The 19,233-nt window shown below is 37.2% G+C and overlaps 1 protein-coding gene across 3 annotated transcripts in view; it reads right to left on the minus strand.

Annotated features, from left to right (window-relative positions):
* Positions 1–228: 228 nt before the first annotated feature.
* The window catches only part of UAP1 (UDP-N-acetylglucosamine pyrophosphorylase 1), a 34,194-nt gene continuing 15,189 nt past the window's right edge, over positions 229–19,233 (minus strand). For 2 of the 3 annotated variants that reach the window (XM_087440190.1, XM_004424832.3), the window contains 8 exons: positions 18,063–18,267; positions 14,996–15,171; positions 13,423–13,595; positions 8,877–9,070; positions 7,650–7,790; positions 6,645–6,833; positions 1,595–1,661; positions 229–802 (listed from right to left, as the gene is read on the minus strand). In XM_087440190.1, the coding sequence (XP_087296316.1) occupies positions 710–802; positions 1,595–1,661; positions 6,645–6,833; positions 7,650–7,790; positions 8,877–9,070; positions 13,423–13,595; positions 14,996–15,171; positions 18,063–18,267 (1,238 nt within the window). In that variant the 3' untranslated portion in view covers positions 229–709. Of the gene's footprint in view, positions 803–1,594; positions 1,662–5,553; positions 5,602–6,644; positions 6,834–7,649; positions 7,791–8,876; positions 9,071–13,422; positions 13,596–14,995; positions 15,172–18,062; positions 18,268–19,233 lie in introns of all 3 variants that reach the window. The other variant, XM_004424831.3, reaches the window with a different exon arrangement.

The following is a 19,233-nucleotide window of genomic DNA, read 5'->3' on the forward strand; positions in this document are numbered from 1 at the left end:
AGAAAGACTGGTACAGATGTTAGCTTGGGGCAAATCTTCCTCAAGCAAAAAGAGGAAGATTGGCAACAGATGTTAGCTCAAGGCGAATCTTCCTCAGCAAAAAAGAAAACTATGATTCTGCAATCTCCCAGAAGTGTCAATTTGGTTTTTTGCATTATCTCAAAGTTTTTCCCAAGTTTCATATTTCCCCAATGGAGTAATTCCGCAAGGTACAAATGACACTCCAGAGACAAGAAGAAAAGTTTATTTTACTGTCCAATTGTTTTCTTAAAAAAATTTAATTTTTGATAAAATAAAACAAACTTTTAGTACCATAGAAACCTTTCGACATGTACAATGACATATTATTACTATGTACAACTTTGAAAACAAATGCTTCCAGCTCCAAGGAAAGTGATGTTGAACATCCTGACTATACTTAAGCTGTAGGAAATTTCCTGGATGGCCGATGTTTTCCTTGACTTGGAAAAAAAATTATACAATTGAAAAATATAAATAAGACCTTCAGTGAGTAGAGAATCATAAAATTGCTTTCTCAAGTTCAGTCATCTGGATCTTGGGGAATATATAATAGTTATAAGAGTTCAACAAGCAAAATGAAAGTCTGTGGATATTCAAACTTGAGTACTCCAGGAGAGGTCCTGTAGGTTCACAGTCGGTCTATCAAAAATAAAAGCTATTCTTCTTGTGGTGGAACTTGGTATCTGGTTCATATACCATTCTTCACCAGCTCATGGACTCCATTCTCATCAATGATTAAAGGTGCATGGAATTCTTTATCTGCCACATAACTTTCTATTCCCTAAAAGAAGGGTTGAAATGAAACAGAAAATTGGTGGGCACTAGTCACGCAATGCTGAACTTAGTGTCTAAAATAATGACTTAAAGCATGAATGCCAAAAGTTGGGATGAGATGCAGAATTTAAAAGTTAATAAAAATCTATTTAGTATACTTTTTAAACTGGGCTTAATGACCTTTTTATAGAAGCATAAAACAAACAACAAAAGAAGAAAAACAATTCTGATTATAGTTTCTGAAGTTAATAAGATGATAGTCATTCTTTCTATAATCATTACTCAGTCAAGTTAACTTTCTAAGCAAGGTAGCTGTCTCTGGTGCTACAACTAAGCAATCTGACAAAGATCTCCAAAAAAGTTATTACATATTAAAACAGTAGGGACGCTAAATCCCCCAGTCTTACAAAAAGTGAGAGTATTAAGCACATAAACAAAACAGACCCTTTGAGAGGAAAAATTACATTGCATTAAAAAGAGCCAGATGATTTATCTAAAAAAAGAAAGCTAATGTTTTAAAAACCCATTGCATTTCAGTGTATAGGTGAAATGGACTAAATATTAAACATTCTGTTCATGGCAACTAACCCACTTATGGGATAGATGCAAAGCCATAACAGGAATTCTCAAAGAGGAGGGTTCAGAACAAATGCAGCTTCTTGGCTCATTTCCAGCATGAGCTCCTCAGGGCAGGACCATCAGAAAATGCTGCATCTTCTCTAAGGGCAACTCTACTTAAACATAAAACATCAGAATGCTACTTTTAAAAGGATAGGGGAAAAAAGCAAAGCAAACTTACTTCTCCAGCATAGGAGATAAGAGGAGAGATTTCACACTGGATTGGTACATCATTGGCATCCTTCAAGCTAAGAAAAAAACCAGACATGTTAAAGATTTTGCTTCCCATGTTACTTGCCAGAGGGAAAGTACAGACCATAACTTTCCTCTGAGAAGCTTGCAGATAACAAAATTCTCCTGCTTCAACAAATAGAAAGATCCTACCCTAATCATCACTAAATTCCCTGAGGATTAAGTTAACATAAAATTGTCATGGTCCAAAAGACACTATTTGGGACAAGTGCCAGTAATTACTGGTAGCTCCTCACAGCACTTCACCAATATTGATACACTTATCCCCTAATGTACATCTCATTTTTTATCATTTCTAAGTTTTAATTTGATAAAGAAGGGACTATTTACTGGGTATATACTATGCTCCAGGCCCACTGCTAGGGAATCCTTCATACTTCATTTTAAACTTGCCACAACCTTGCCAGTTAGCTACCAATATTGACAAACATTCTAAAGCACAGTCCAATACAGTGGCCACCAGCCATATGTGGTTACTTAAACTTAATTAAAATTTTAAAAATTGGTTAAAATTTTAAAATTCAGTTCTTCAGTCATAATAACCACATTTCAAGTGCTCAGTAGCCATGAGTGGCTAATGACTATCAAACAGGACAGCACAGATATAGAAGATTTCCTTCATTACAAAAAGTTCTATTGGACAGTACTGTTCTAAAGCTCAGTTAAACTAGTTCCCACTACATGTTTTTCTGCCCAAATCTCCTAGATTAGCTGAGCTGATTTATTCAATGTTTCAAAGGGCTTCTCTGTTACTTTCACCAAAGTCCCCCTTTAAGGAGCTAAGGCAGAATGCCCCCCAGCGAAGGCAAGGCTGACGTCACCATCTGCTTCCTCTAAGTCATGTTTCTAACATTTATAGCCACTTGCAATCCTGAGTTTCTAAGTCATCTAATACAAATTCAATAAATAGTATTTTTAATATGTTTAAAGTCATTAGACCTCTAGGTTTTTCACCATCTCAAGAATTTTACCAATAGGATACAGGGCGCACGAAAATCCAGTCTCTTGCAGCCTCAAACCATAGCTCTCTCTGTTTTACCAAACATGTAGTTCATTTGAAGCTTTGGTGGAGTCAATAAAATCAGAGGGCTTCTGAGGTTAGCCACGCCCAATCTTTCTCTAAATAGGACTATTCAGCCAGCATTCAAGGTACTCCAACTTACTTGTCCCGCGACACTCCACTCGAACCAGGCCAGTTGCACACACTTTGGAGTATTCCAAGTCATTCTCAACTATCGTCCCTTTGACTATCCAAATTACACCCATCCCCCAAGATCTAGCTCAAGCCCCAACCTTCCTTTGACCACTGCATTTCACAGTGATTGCTCTTATTCATTTATTTACACACAAAAAAAATACATTTATTAGACATCTGCTAAGTCACTGCCTTCTAGAGTAAGTATTTATACCACACATTTAACACAAAAACACATACCACCTGACGATGTTACTTAATTTTTGTTATGTGCATCTTGAACCTTCCAGTAGGCTGTAAGAAATGACTTATTTCTCTTCTGTAAGCTACTTCAGTACCTGGGATACTAACAGTACATGAAGTTCTGTGAACAGGCCTACAAATGCTTTTTGGCTGAATGAATAAATAACTACAAGGGTAGATAGATGACAGACTAATTTGGAGAAAAGATGAATTTAAAGAAGGGGCACGTATATCTCCAGGTATGTGTCACATTCTATCAAAAGTGCTTAAGAGGGCCGGCCTCCGTGGCTTAGTGGTTAAGTGCACATGCTCCACTACTGGCGGCTCGGGTTCAGATCCCGGGCACGCACCGACGCACCGCTTCTCCGGCCATGCTGAGGCCGCGTCCCACATACAGCAACTAGAAGGATGTGCAACTACGACATACAATTATCTACTGGGGCTTTGGGGAGAAAAAAAAAAGGAGGAGGATTGGCAATAGATGTTAGCTCAGAGCCGGTCTTCCTCAGCAAATAGAGGAAGATTAGTATGGACGTGAGCTCAGGGCTGATTTTCCTCACAAAAAAAAAAAAAAAAAAGTGCTTAAGAGATCTGGTCCAGACCCTCTGGGGCAGCTCAGAGTCATATCAAACCAAATGGGGAAAATGAGGACTCATTCCATTGATAAGATGTATATAGCCCAGTCCCATAGGAACCCAAGGGATTTGGCATGCCAGGATCAGAAGGTGGTTTTCAGCCCGAGGAACACACAGCTGACCTAAATATAACTTCTCTTCTAGTACCACAAAGATACCCCAAGAATCTAACAAAGTCAACTTTAACAAACAAAGTTGGATGCCAGGAGGAGGAAAGACAGAAGCTACCATCACCAAATGTAAAATCTCAGGAGATAGGCAAATTAGCCCAATAACAGTATTCTTTAGCCAAGCATCCTTTTGGTAGCTAACACTGTTCAGTGAGCACTAAGGTGAAAAATAAAAATAATGTCATTTTGTCAAACTCAGCATCCTTGCTTCCATTCTTTCAGAGTATCTCCAAGCCGTTTCTTCACTCTTATACAAAATACTTCTTTTTCAGCTCTCACTTTTCAGTAGTTTTTTTCCTACTCTGAGAGCATCCTTTAGTGCTAAGAATTTCAGCAGGAACTATTTCTAAGTCCATATCTCATTTGGGGCCAAACTTTGATTTCAGTTTAATTATTCTACAAATGGCTAAAATAAAATAAATGGAGGGGATGGGTACTAAATAAAAGAACCCAAACAAGAACTAATTAATGTTTAGAACTTTTGGTATGCTAACTGAGATAGCTGGATGTTGTTTTCAGTTATATAATTAAGAAACTATTTCACTTTTTAGGTTAAAAGCTGTGGTTCAATGAGAAGGAAATCTAGGGTCAAAAATTTATTTCTTAAATTATAAAAGCAGCTTGCTTCTACATATTAAAAATAATGGATGGGACAGAAAATGACAAGGGGCTCTGTATCCCAGTTCCCATAGCATGAGGGGCAATAGTCACCTATAGCTCCTATAAGAAATTAGCCAGATCTGTGAGTCCACTTCATTGTCTACAGGGCCACATCCCAGCAACACTGACACTCACAGGGACTTGTCTCTACAGGGCAAAGATGAATGGCACAGGCAGGAAAAAACACACAGATGAAATTGACATCACTGCCACTCTATTTCCTAAATGACTCCCATCTCCAGATCCTCTGCCCTGTACACATTACCAAAATTATCTTAAAATTCAAACTAAACCTAATAACTTTTAAAATGTAGCAAGAATATCAAGCTGTCTTTTTAGCTATAAAGATAATGGCTTTTTCAAACTCTGTCAGAACCCAGATGAGAAGATATGTGTTACTTCTATGTAAAAATTATCTGCCATTAAAACAAAAAGATACTCTCTCTCAGAGTAAGATAATAACTGATGAAAATTAACACACAGAGACCAAAGAGTGTAGCTGTTAGCATGAGACTAAATCAAAAGAACAATTTTATCCACATTAGGAGCCATCAAATATGTCAGGAACAGTTAACCTTTATACTGAGAGCGTATATCCAATTCAGTAAGACATATCTTCAGAACGTTATTTTTATCTAGCTTATGCTTATGCTAAAAGGGATAAGTTGGGATCCAAATTTGTTCTCCCTGGCCTATTACCTGCTCTAGATTTTATCTATCATTTGTAAATTCATCACTACAAGCTCAAAAACCTATGGTGAGATTCTTTAGTAAAGCATGCTCCCCACTTCCAGCATGCACTGAGATTCTGAGTTAGTGTCATCCAGATAGATACCTGCCACCAAGGAAGCAGTACACCCCCACCAAAGCTTCAGCTATCCACCCCCAGACCACCAAAGGGCAGAGCGCTAAACTACAATGCCAGTTAGTACGGAGGGAAGCACAGCCCCATCACCATGCACTGCAGGCAGGGTGGTATATTTACTTGTGATTGACATCAGCTGTGATGGTCTCTGACTTTCCATTTGTAGCACTGCCATGTAGGAATAAATAAGCATTAATGGGAATGGAAACAAATCAAACAATAACAATGAAGTGGAATTGCAAAATATACTTGACTGAAAGGCATGTATTTATAGTAAATTATAAACTTGGCAAAGGAGAACCGAGAGGGTAAAAAACAAACTCAATGGCCAAAGATGAAGGATGAGGACAATCTGACAAGCCACAGAGCAAGCTTGTTGACAAGACAGAGCCTGCAAGTGGCCCTGGACTATGAGACAACTTACCACTGCTCCTTCTTGTAAAAACACAGTTACGGACCAGTAAGTTTGTGTGCATGCTGCCAGCCATTTTATCCCTTATGAATATAAATTATATGGCAGAATGTTTTTTACATAAGTACAAAAACACTGAATGATTTAGAAGGGGGGACTTCTAGGTGCCAACGAAGGTTTTTATCATAAAATATAAGATTTAGCTTAAAAGTGTTTTATCTCAGATTTGAATAGCTACAAGTACCTTCTTTTTTTAACTTCTAAAATCCCAAGACATTTCTAAAGTTTGAGTACCAGTGAATGTAAGTGGCATTCACTCCCCTTCCTGGCATCTCCCTCCATGACTGGAAAGTGCCATGGTAAGAACTGTGTTGGGCCTGTGTGGGTAGTGGGTCTTTTGGGGGGTCTCATAGATGGCACTTGTCATGGGGCCACAAATATATGGGCAGCAACAACCAATCCTCTGCCTTGTGGTATGGTGTGCCGCTGCTGGGCTTTAACTAAATGGCATACCAAAACAACTACCTTCTGACCATTATTCAGTACAAGTTATTTCACTGACTTGGTGGAGATGTATCCAAAGAAACAAGAAATTTAGAAGATTCCTCTTCAAGAGGAAGTAAAGTTGTCGTTCTCTTGGTCATGAGCAAAGCTGTCATTATTTCACAACAGGAACTGCCCACCTCAATACTTTGCTTTTTTAAAAAGATCGAGGCATACATCAGAGAGAGAGGAGAAAGATGTCCAAGAGGAAACATCTAGGAAGCATTCACACAAAAGAGAAAAGATACTGACTTACCGGGGAATTGCTGGAAGGCGAGAGCCATTCTCATCTATGAAGTGGCCCCCTGCGTTGAGGACCCAGCAATGATGAAGGGACATCAAGGCATGCCGTGCAGTGGTGGGGTTGTCCTTCCCATTCTGACTGTCCGCATTCTTTAGTGGGGAAAACTCATCTTCCCGTAATACTTCATACACCACAAACTTCCTAGAGCGGAACCATACAAAGACTGCTTTATTATGAAATGAAACTGCACACACAGCTTCTGACTCCTGTCTACAAAGCTAAATCTTTGGTCTTCAATAATAGGCTCTCTTAATCCAATTTCAAATGAATGTTGAAAGAAATAACACTGGTTCCTGGACTAAATAAAGTTGGATTCTCTTCTCTAATGCAAAATGAGAAGTTATGTCCACCTCCAAATATAAAACACTTCCTCTTAAGTCAGAAAGATTAGAAATGTTAATGCAAAAGGATCACATTAGTATTTGTTCTGGAAAAAACAAACAGGCAAAAAGAAAGATTTAGAAATGTATCTGGGAAGATTAATCTCATATATAGCTAATTTGTCTTCTCTATTTTCATATTGGTCAAATTCTGAGACACATATCTCAACATCAAATGTGATCTTTTACAGAGAGCTACATAATCTAAAAATATGTTCACTGAAACATTTACTGATAGATCAGTAAGACATCTAAACACAAAATGAGCCAATTCTCTATCTCAACCTTTTTAGTATCTCAGCCAAGATAAGTGACTTCAACAATTTTACAGGAAAGCCAGTTAATGAACTAATTGATGTAAAGAAAAATATCTCACAGGCAACTCAAACCATATTTCTGGATTGGTGCTTTAAAACTAGAGAATGATAATGAATCTAGACTATATACTCACACTCAAAATGCCACATCTGACACATACGCTATCAAACATTTCCTGAAAATAGTGTCCTGCCTAAGAGTGTAAAAAGCTACATTTCAAGACCTATACTTAATCTTACTGGTGCTATTTAAAACATACTTTGCAAACTGGAAGATGTCAAAGACAAATTTTTCCATCTTTATTCCATTTGGTTTGTCTGGCTTAATTAACTGTCCCTGGGAATCCACGTATGGAATCTTCTTTTGAGCCACATGGTGCTGCAACTGAGGTTCATAGACACTAAGTAGGAAAAAAAAGACATAATCAGTTTCCAAATTTAAAATACCAGAAAATCTGATAATCACACTCAGGAGCAAATGCACCAACAGCCAGTACCAAGATTTTCAAAGTGAAGATCATTTGTTAAGTTTCAGTTCTTATTTAAATATTAAATACATTTCCCTATGCATTTCCTTAAATTAAAAAAAATCAGATAATGATCTCCATGTTAAAAAATACACACACAGCTCACACCAATGTCTCTCCCATAGTTTCCATGTCTTTTTATAAAATCTTCTACTCTTTGGCCCAACTTTCCCAACTGAGATTCCTTCAAGTACGGGATAGAAAGATGAGTAAATTTACTACGGATTAATAATAACACAACCACAAACAGCATAGTGCAATGGGAAATATTTTGGAACTGGAGTTGATATTCTAAAGTAAAGCTGAGTAACTTTTTTAAAAGTAGGTAGTCATCTTGAATGTCTAAAGCTATCAAGTGAAGAATCAGATAGCGAGAATGTCCTTCATCTAAAAATCTGGTGGGATAAGACAGCTCTGATTTTATCCTAAGTAGCACTACCATGCTGATTTCCATCCAGGTCTCAAGTTCTTTTTCCTTAATCTCTAACGCACTAGTTCCTAAATGCTAGTGTGGGAACCAGCTAAATTAAATTATGTGGGCAGCTTTCTAAAAATACAGATGCCCTGCATCTACCTCCAGAAATTCTGATTCAGTAGACGTAGGGTTAACATCTGCATTTTTTAAAGTTTCCAGTTGTGGTAGAGAGAGGGTGTTTCACTTCTTATTCTTTGCTTCACCAGAACTTAGTACAGCTGAAGGAAGGAGAGGAAGAGAAGAGAAGGGCAAAATGCTTCAGACTCCAGTTAACGCACTGGGGAATGGGTTCCTATGAATTTACACCCTACAATATATCTTACTAAAAACAACTACAAATGTGAGATAAATTTTCGTCTGATAAAGGTAATTCACAGGAAAGAATTCTATAGGATATGGACTTGAGGTGTCTTCCTACTTCTCAAGTGACTTAGTTTCTGATTAACAATAAATAAAATTTTAAAAAGCCCCCATCTTGCCCATACTTGACAACATCTCTCAGAAATGGTACAGTGAAGAAATGGTTAGCAATGTTCCCCGCGTTGAACAGCAGCCGTCCATCCGAGCTTCGTTTTTGAGCTGTCGCCAGGGAAATCTCACTATATTCTACCACCTGGTAGACTCCATCTACTCGGCAAACCACTCCAACTGGTTCTGTGGGGTTTGTTTTCTCTACCACCTGCCCACCAAAGAAAGACAACAGTAGAGGAAGAAATTTAACCAAATGCTGCGTGGAGATTTGTCACTTTCAAAGGCCACATTTACAATTTTGCTTACATTGTCTTTAAGGTATTAAGTCAAGAGGAATCTTTAACTTTAGACAATCACCTATTCATCTTTATATTCTTCGACAGCCTACTGTCCAACTGGAAATGAGGTAAATTATCTCCTTCCTATTTATCATCTAAGTAAACCATGGAGTAGAAATTCCACCATAAACAGAGAGCCCAGAGGAAATCACATTGGACTTGGAATAATTAAATGAGGAGTCTACATCCCCCCAAATATCTTTTATTTTTATTATTTAATTTATCCCTAACCACATTCAATTACTTTGAGAATGAAATGAAAATTCCTCTAGGATTCACAAGACAAAAGAAGTAAGGCATTTTGCCTCTCAGTTTATATTGCCCAAATCATTATTTCATTTGAAAATGGTGTTTCTTTTATTTTCATTCATGAATACAGCATATTCCTTGTTTTGCAGAGACTTGGCTTGGAGGTGTTAGTTAGAGCAGGCAGGTCACTGACCTCCCACTCCAACCTCAATCAGAAAAGCCCACCCATATTTTTCTGTTTTGCATGCTTAGATTTTGTTTCAAGTAAGAGATTCTAAGCTTTAAAAAAAGTTTGAAACCAGTGATTTGATAATCTATCAATGAGTCTAGCCTGGTAGGGAAGCTGAGAGAAAAGTGTATATCAAAATCAGAGGGAAAATATAAGAGTAAGTAATTTTAAAAAAAAACCTCACAGGTGATTCTGATACCCCACCACCCTAATCTCACACACCACTGACTTAAGTGTTTAGGAGAAAATTATGAAAGAACTATATGCAGTGCACTAATATAAAATCAAGATTCAGATGAGATGAATATCCAGCAGAAGAATCAAACAATAAAAAATATTTGAAGATACTGTTTTGTTTGCCCTGTTCAATTTCCAATTCAGCCTGCTTCAGAGTATTTTGAAAAATCTGCCCCCAATTTAAAAAGTCTATCCTAAGTATACATGAAATTGTATCAATAAAGTTAAAACTTTTCTTCAGCAATTGATTTCCTAAAATAAATACAGCCAGTGGCAGTCTCTTCCAGACAACTAAAGCCACTGTTGAGAACTCTGTTTTCACAGCAATTAGAGATACAGGCACTGAGTCTAGCTCAGTGAGGCAGGGCTACTGGATACGTAAGCCTGCTGTGTAGTTTCACTGTTTGCCACTCTGAAAGGAGCACAGTATTCAATGAAAAGAAACTTTCTACCAAGGAAGTGGATTAAGCTGGAGGGAAACATTATACAGCAAAATGATTTAAACCAATCATGGGTCTATTTGCAATTCCAGTCTATCAAGCCATCACCATCTCTCACTTCATATGCTCTAAAGTGGGTATCTTATTAGACAGAGAATTTGGAATACATTCCTCTCGTTCCCATTGGGGGAAAAAAAAAAACTCATGGAGGTTTATTTTCCAATCACCTCTCTATACCCCTACTCCCAATCAGCCATGGAAAATAAAAACAAGCATATTCACATTTTATGTTTCCCAAGTGTTAATCTACCGGTGAAAGGTGTACTTCTATGACAACTATTTACCTCCAAATATAGAAATCTAGATTATAAAAGAAAGCATTTGTAACCTGCATAAAGTTGGAAATCAGCTTATATTATACAGAAAAGATACACAGTATAAAATTAAAAGGTTTCCTTGATTTTCTACAAGTTAAATCCTGAAAAACTGAGTTCAAACCTCAAAGTTACAAAATGATCTTTAATTGACAATGGTTCCTTCTTCTAAATGCTTCTTCTAAACACTTAATTTAGGTACTTTGCAAACCACTCCACTCTTTAAGTCTTTTCTCAAGGCTCTCACTCCATAAAAAATACTTAATTCACCAAGACAGGAGCCTATTAAACAAGTAGCGCAAAGAATTCTACTACCACATTATGAATCACTCCCTAATTTAGGTGTTTTTAAAACATATTTTAATATCTTAATTTTTTTAAATAAAAAAGGTGGGAGCACAGATTATGTAAATAGTATCTAACATTTCTAAAAGTTTTTAACATATACCAGTCTTGTCATATTTCAGTCCCATCTGAATATTTATTCATTCATTCATTGAGTACTACACTATATGCCAGACACAAAACTAAGCAGGAAGACTGAGACAGGATTTGTCCTAAAGGACCCATAGGTAATGGAGAAGAGTGACTGGTTACACTTGCACCTCTGTGTGATTAGTATACTCACAAAAGTTAGCACACATATTTAAAGTTTTTGAGCTGCCAGAAAAAACATAATTAATCTAAAGAGTTTGGTTCTATAATGCAATATACTACTAAAACTAGGAGTTGGGAAACATGAATTCTAACCCTGCCTCTGCTAATGTGATGAAGGACCTTGAGCCTGGAAGTTACTTAGTACTGGAACTCAGAGTGCTTATTTCTGAGATGAAAGGGGTTGACCAGATTATCTCTGAGGAAACTTCCAGGTTCAACACTCTGATTTTATAGAATTTAAATTGATTCTGAAGCTCAGAGCAGTAAAATTTAAGTTTCTGTTTTAGAAAGAAGAGTGACACCAAGTGGAACAAAGTCAGAAATACACTGTTTTGTTTTTTAAAGCGTAGTAGCTACTTACAATCCGATGCACTATTTCTATTACAGTTTAGTAGCTATTTACGCACAGTACAGATACTCAGAGAGTATTCGAACAGACAGAGGTCTCAAATAAATGAACTGAACCAACTCTATTTTCCGAGTCAGGAGTCTTATTAGGTCTATCAGCTTAATCTCTTAAAACTCACTTGTAAATTTAAGACTTCAGCTTCAGTCTATGACTTGGCATTAGATTTACAGATTAATTTTGAGAGAAATGACATTTATATAACAGAAAATCTCCAGCCAAGGATATGGTAAGTCTCTTACAGCAGCTCCTCTTTTTAAATACAGATTTGAATCCTTTCTTTTTAAATCTACATTTTATGTAGACTACATAATAATTCGAATTTATATGTAGTCTAATTGGTTTTTGTCAGAAGCCTACATGGTTTTTGCTTTTGGCAGAAAGCATGGTCTTTCTAACAGGTCAATGTTAGAAAATTATTCTAAATTTTCTTCTAACATCTTTACAGGTTTTTTTAAATATTTAACTTTATAATCCATTTAAAATTGATTTTGGTGTGAGCTTTGAGGGAGAGATCTTAGTATATTTTTAGCCGGTTATCTCATTTTTCCCCTTACTGATTTTAAATGCCATATTTTTATATAATACATTCTTAAATATACATGGATTTGTTTCTGACTATTCTGTGCCATTAATCTGTCATTCTATTCTGGTTTCAGTACTACACTCCTAGTTACTTTTTATTTACAACCTATTTTAATATCTGATAGATTGTCTCCAACCCTCTTCCCTCGTTATCATCATCTTTTTTCAACATTTTCCTGGCATCTTTACACGTTTATTCTAAAGTTTACAATCATTTTGTCAAATGTCCCGAAATAGCCTCACTGGACTTTGACCAGGATTGTGTTACACTTTAATGTGGTGAGAACTCATACCTTCACAGATTTCCAGGAAAGTCATATTTATATTAATATTTTTAAATCTTCCAAAGTGTTTTTAAGGTCTTTCATGTTTCCTGTCTATTTTATTCCTAGATATGCTATATGTTTTGTTTGCTATCATAAAGGCAAGTCTCCTATATCATCATCTACGCAACTAAAAAAATATTGAAAAGAACTATGCCAATGACAGTCTTGTTATATAGCATTACAAACCTCCCTCTTATCTAAATATCAGTATGTTTGTGGTCATTTAAGCAGTTATTAGTCTCCTTTATTGCCCTTATCCCCAATCTGCATATTTCCATCTTATTCACAAGACTATCATCATGAGATACCTTGTCAAATGTCTTGCTGAATCTAAATCTGCTATTTCTACCATATTTCCCTTACCTACTACTCTAGTAACTTTGTCATAAGAAGAAACTGGGTTAATCTGATCAAATACAACTTGATATTAATGAATCCATCCCAGGCCTAGTGATGATCATTCACTTTCCCAGGTATTTACAATTCATCCTCACATATTTTAAACTCTTATTTGTGATGGTCAAGCAAACAACATTACTTCTAGAATCAAATGTTGCCAATTTAAGAAAAAAAGTGGGTGTGGGATAGTTTAGTTACTTTAGAGAGATGAATGGTTCTAAAATATTCAAATCACCCTAATAAATCTAGTTTGACTCCTGGAACATATAGTGACTGAGAAAGACCATTTAAAGCTTCACTATAGTTGAGAAAAGCATTACCTTTGCTCCACAGTCAGCTCCTTTCTGAATGCAAAATCCAATGAACCGTGGATCTGCCACTTTTACTAATATGTTGTCAACACAATAGACATGAATGCTCCAAATGCCTCTTTGCTCCATATCCTCCACAATATTCTGGGCTGCAAGAGCCCGATAAAGACCACCATTCCCATCTGGGAAATAAAATAGCCCATTAGTAGCACACCAAAACCCGTTATGAAGGTAACCCAAAGACTGTTTAATGTTTCCAAACTGGGGTGAAGGTCTCTGCAAACCCTAGTTTCACATTACATGGCCAAGAAAACTAAATATCCATAAGGAAAGATTCAGGTGTCAAAAAATTATACTACAAGATTTTGAAGATAATTTAGCATAAGTATCCAGAGAATAACATAATTAACGTAAGACCAGGCAACCTCGAAGACCATACTTTTCTTTTTAACTCAGCTTTTTTTACAATATAGCCTGTACTATATTGTGAAATATAAAATTCTTTATCAGGCATTGATTATTTCATACATTTCAAGTTTTATTAACATTTGTATGATTTTAGTTAACTGTATTTACAGCCCCAACACTGACAATTTCACACATCTCAAAAATAAAAATACATGAGCATTTTATACTAAATAATTTGTTAAGAAACCAGATTAATATGAAGGTCTATGGTGATTTAAACTAAATATAAGTAAAAGCCACTTCTTTCCCCCATCTATTTTTAGTGCTGCCTTAATATACTTCTTCCATCAATGACCTCAGCCACAGCTTAAATGATGACAAAAAATTAGACAACTTCACAAAATAGAGCTAAGAACAGTAAATTCTTCCATTAACAAAAACAAATTAAGTAGAAAAAAAAGAATTAAGATGAAATAAAAGCCTCCATCTGGAGAGCACCACTATTAATATGACTATTTATTTCCTTTCAGCCTTCCCTCCAAGTACAGGTTCACATAGATATGAATCTGTCAACACGTTTATTTTTGTAGTCGAGATCATACTCAGGGTCATAGCATGGGGACACAGACAGTACGCTGTCTAATCCTAGGGATGCCATTAACAAGCCACACTGCGCATGCACCACCTGGAACTGTGCAAAGCGGTGGCCCTACTCACACTGCATGCAGTTTTGTATCTCTCATTCTCTTACTTAACATACTGAAACTATTTCTGTCATTTAATATCTCCAAACAATTATTTTAATACTGTTTGAGAATTAAGCTATAAATTATATTTTAGCCTCTTATTTATTAAATAGCATACAGTTTCCAGTCTTTCACTAGAATAAATAATGTAGCCATGAAACCGCTCTATATAAAATATTGAGTAAAGAGATGAATACTCTGAATGCTGCTCAAATTGCTCTCAAGGGCAGACATCCACAGAAAGTATAAAAGGGTATCCATTTCACCCATGGCCATTTTCCTTTTTTTTAAATCACTCCCAAATTGTAAAAAAATTAAAAACATTAATTTTTTTAACATCCAAATCACTATATTAAAAAGAAAATCAAAATTTAATAATTTATGTTACTACCAGTCCTGGTCACCACTAAATAAGCATGGTTACAAACCTGGAGCCATAGAAACCTTGTTCTTCTCTTCCAAAATAATTTTCCCATCAAAACTCATAGCAGGCAGCATTCCCTGCTGAAAAAAGATTACATTCTCTTTTTTTAAACCAAAGTACTTGTGCTTTGTGAAGAATTCCTTTGTAGATTCCATTGTTCTGCCACTGGTCATTATATACCTTGCAAGAGAAAAGTAGATCTTCTTAGCAGTTGTGCTATGTGAATTAGGGCAAAATAAAGTCTTGTCATTTCCTAAGCTAAAGAAAATCCTTGAGAGCACTTTTTCTTGTTTTGACTTCCTTCATCCTTCTCCTGGATAAGGTAGCATTAGCTGCTACCCAAGGAGAGTTTCTTTCATTTCATCAATCCTTATAAGTATAAAATAAATCTACGTAACAATGTTAAACATACCTCCTGCAACAGAGAGCCTATAACTGGCTCAAGTAAACATATTAGAACTCTGTGAAAAGTGTATTCTACATCAAACTCCTACTCTAAACAAATAGGGAGGAAAGAACAACTGCAATACACTCTAATGATCTCTTAGGGTTCTTCTTATTAAAATTTTGAAATGGAACCTGGACTCTGCTCACCCTCCATTTAAAATCATAAAAGTGTAATCACACTCTCTGTCGTCACAAAAATCTAACCCATGCCAGCATGGCAAAGGAGAAAAAAACTCTATCAGAACCACAATCAGTGACTGCAGTAGCTTTTGCCCTTACTAGAATGTAAACCACACATAAGGAGGGATTTTTGCCTGTTTTGGTTACTGACACATCCCCAGAACCTAGAAGCAGGCACTCAATTAATATCGGTTGAATGAATAAATGAAGAAAATGGTATAATTTCCCACCACGGTAAATATCCCTCTGTTTAACAAATTATCCTGGGTATTTTGAACTTTGGGTACAAAAGGTTTGGGCATGACTTAGAAGATAACAAAAGAAGAGGCTAAACCGCTGTGCATAAGAAAAGAATCGAGGGGGGCCAGCCCGGTGGCCCAAGCGGTGAAGTGCGCGCGCTCTGCTGAGGCAGCCCGGGGTTCGCAGTTCGGATCCTGGGCACACACAGACACACCGCTTGTCCGGCCATGCTGAGGCAGCGTCCCACATACAGCAACTAGAGGGACGTGCAACTATGACATACAACTATCTACTGGGTCCTCAGGGAGAAAAAGGGAAAAAAAGGAGGAGGATTGGCAATAGATGTTAGCTCAGGGCCAGTCTTCCTCAGCAAAAAGAGGAGAACTGGCATGGATTTTAGCTCAGGGCTAACTTCCTCACAAAAGAAAAGAAAAGAAAAGAAAAGAATCGAAATTCTGAATTGTGAAAGAAAGAGAAAGAAAAAAATGCAACATGATAGCAGGGGCCGGGGCTCCTAAGTAGAATGTTGGCCGCTTAGAACACAAATGTCCCTCAAAAATCCCCAAAGGAATCAAGATGAAAAAATTGTTCACAGCAGGCCCATACTCATGTTGAGAAGAACTAGAAAAGCTGGGAAAATTACAAAAAGTCTATTTTTTTTTTATAATTTTATTTATTTACTTTTCCCCCAAAGCCCCAGTAGATAGTTGTATGTCACAGTTGCACATCCTTCTAGTTGCTGTATGTGGGACGTGGCCTCAACATGGCGGGAGAAGCGGTGCGTCAGTGCGCGCCCGGGATCCGAACCCGGGCCACCAGCCGTGGAGCGGGAGCACTTAACCGCTAAGCCACGGGGCCGGCCCCAAAAAGCCTATTTTTAAAGGCATCAGAAAGCTACACAAGCAACACGAATTGGAACTAAAATTTAAGACAGTGAGAATCTTTCAAAGGGGAGTCAAGGATATGCAGCTGCCTTTTCCTGAGGGCATTTTCTGATTTGGGGTACAGGCTAGCAGTGGGGTATCAGGGCTTGGACCAGGCAGAAGGACAGAAAAACCAGAAGAGCTTTTGCTGGTCACATGGAGCTGAAATAACAAGATTAGGGACTTGGGGGATCTCAAACACACAGCTGGTTTCCTCCTCAAAACACGCTAACTTCCAAAGCTCCTCTGGGAAAGAGATTAAAGAGCTAAATTCAAAACTTCTAAAAAGCAGAGCAGAATTTCCCGTAATCTCTTGGTGCTTAGGAGACAAACACTGGCTGAGACAGGCCCTGAGAACACGGCATGTCAGTAGAGACCGAGAATCCAAGTTTGGTCCATAGCAGAGAAATCAGTGGAGCTTCTAGCTGGTGTATGTGTGGGAAGGGTGGGGTTTGAGGAGGGCTAGATCACCTGGTACTTAAGGATATGAGTTTCCAGACTGAGAAAACCCACTGAGTACTCAGAGCAGTGACTGAAAATAGACCCAGACCATGTTGTAATGAAATTTCAGATACTAAAGATAAGAAGCGACTCTAAATGCTTCGAGAGAGAGAGGGAAAAAAAAAAAAAGATTGGGAATCAGAATGGTAATGGACATCTCAACAGCAATACTGGAAACAACAGAGCAATGTCTTCAAATTTCAGAGGGAAACTAATGTTCTTTCTCTTTTTTTTGGGGGGGGGAAGATCAGTCCTGAGCTAACATTTGATGCCAATCCTCCTCTTTTTTGCTGAGGAAGATTGGCCCTGGGCTCACAGTCGTGCCCATCTTCCTTTGCTTTATATGGGACGCCACCACAGCATGGCTTGACAAGCAGTGCGTCGGTTTGCGCCTGGGATCCGAACCCGCGAACCCCAGGCCACCAAAGCAGAGCGCATGCACTTAACCGCTGTGCCACCGGGCCGGTCCGGGAAACTAATTTTCAATCAGAAATTCTATACACAAACTACCAATCACTGTGAAGTTTCTAGACTAAGAGAAGCCAAAGGTACACAGGTAGGGATGTAAAAGTTGGAGGTGAGTATATATTGCTCATTAAGGTTACAGTGATCAACTATCTAGCTATAATACATATTACTTTTAACACATATAAGTTACAGCTCCCGAGAAAATCAGTAATAACAGGAAATATGTCTGCTTATGAATAAAGTGTATATGCATTTTGAATATTATAAACCAATATATGTTCAGACTCTCTCCCATAATGAGATATATCTCACCATGGAATGATGCATTTGTTACCATGATATTTTTCAGCTAACTGTTGAAGCTTCAGGATCCGCTCTGCTTGAATCTGAAAAAGTGTCTTATGGGATGGCAAACCAACATCATACATCCCCTTGGGATATGCAACACCGAGTCTTGTCCCCTGCCCGCCAGCTAGAAGAAGAACTGCCACTCTGTTCTGAGAAATCTGGAAAAGTCCTAGAAAAGAAAACACTTGTATCACAAAACCTCTATAATTCAACACTTAGTATTACATATACAAAAGGTAGCAGCAAAAAGTCACCCTATCTGCATAAGGCATAAAAAACAAGAAATCCACATGTAATCATATTTGACTCTCTTGCTAAAAAAACATTTTTATTATTAAAAAATTAAATTTATATAACCCAACCAAACACCAAACAATGACTAATATGCTTTAACGAACTAAAAATTTTTTCCTGATAACATTGGAAAGCAAAGACCAAGAGACGTTACAAATGTTTTACAAGTACTTGACTACTTACCAGATGTGCCAAGTCAAGAAAAAGATAGGATAAAAGAAGACCTAGGCTTCAGGATGAATGACGATGCTATTAAATTACCTCCAGCCTATAAATCAATCAATGATAAATAATTAATTAATCAATGAGCATGCAAATATACTAGGCAAGCTACCATCCAGTAAATGTAAATAAAAGAAACCCTCAGTTAGAAAAACGGTGTGTACAATGGGTAAGAAGCCACATTCTGAAGTCAGGACACCAACTTGACTGAATGAGCTTATGGGATTTACCTGCAACGGGGCATTAGGAGACTTTGTGGGATGACGGAAATGCTCTATATCTTGACTGGGGTGTAGTTAGATGGGTGTATAAATTTGTTAAAAATTCACAAAACTAGTACATTTTATTGTATATAATTATACTTCAATAAAATTGATAAAAATGCCTTTTGTTTTTAATGGGCCATCTACAGCAACTCAGAAGGATGTGAAACTCAGAGTCTTTTTGTTACTGATTTACTTCTGTCTGGAAGCCAGTCAGTTTTCACCAGGTGAATATTCAGCAATAGGTAGTAACCAACCATAATGCTTGCATAAAAATATTATTCTTTGAATCAAAATAAATTCAAGACGGATTCAAGATCCAAATGTAAACAAATGAAACTGTAAAGGTTATTAAA

This window comes from Ceratotherium simum, chromosome 2 (assembly GCF_057802395.1).
Source record: "Ceratotherium simum simum isolate JZ-2026a chromosome 2, ASM5780239v1, whole genome shotgun sequence".
Classification (NCBI taxonomy): domain Eukaryota; kingdom Metazoa; phylum Chordata; class Mammalia; order Perissodactyla; family Rhinocerotidae; genus Ceratotherium; species Ceratotherium simum.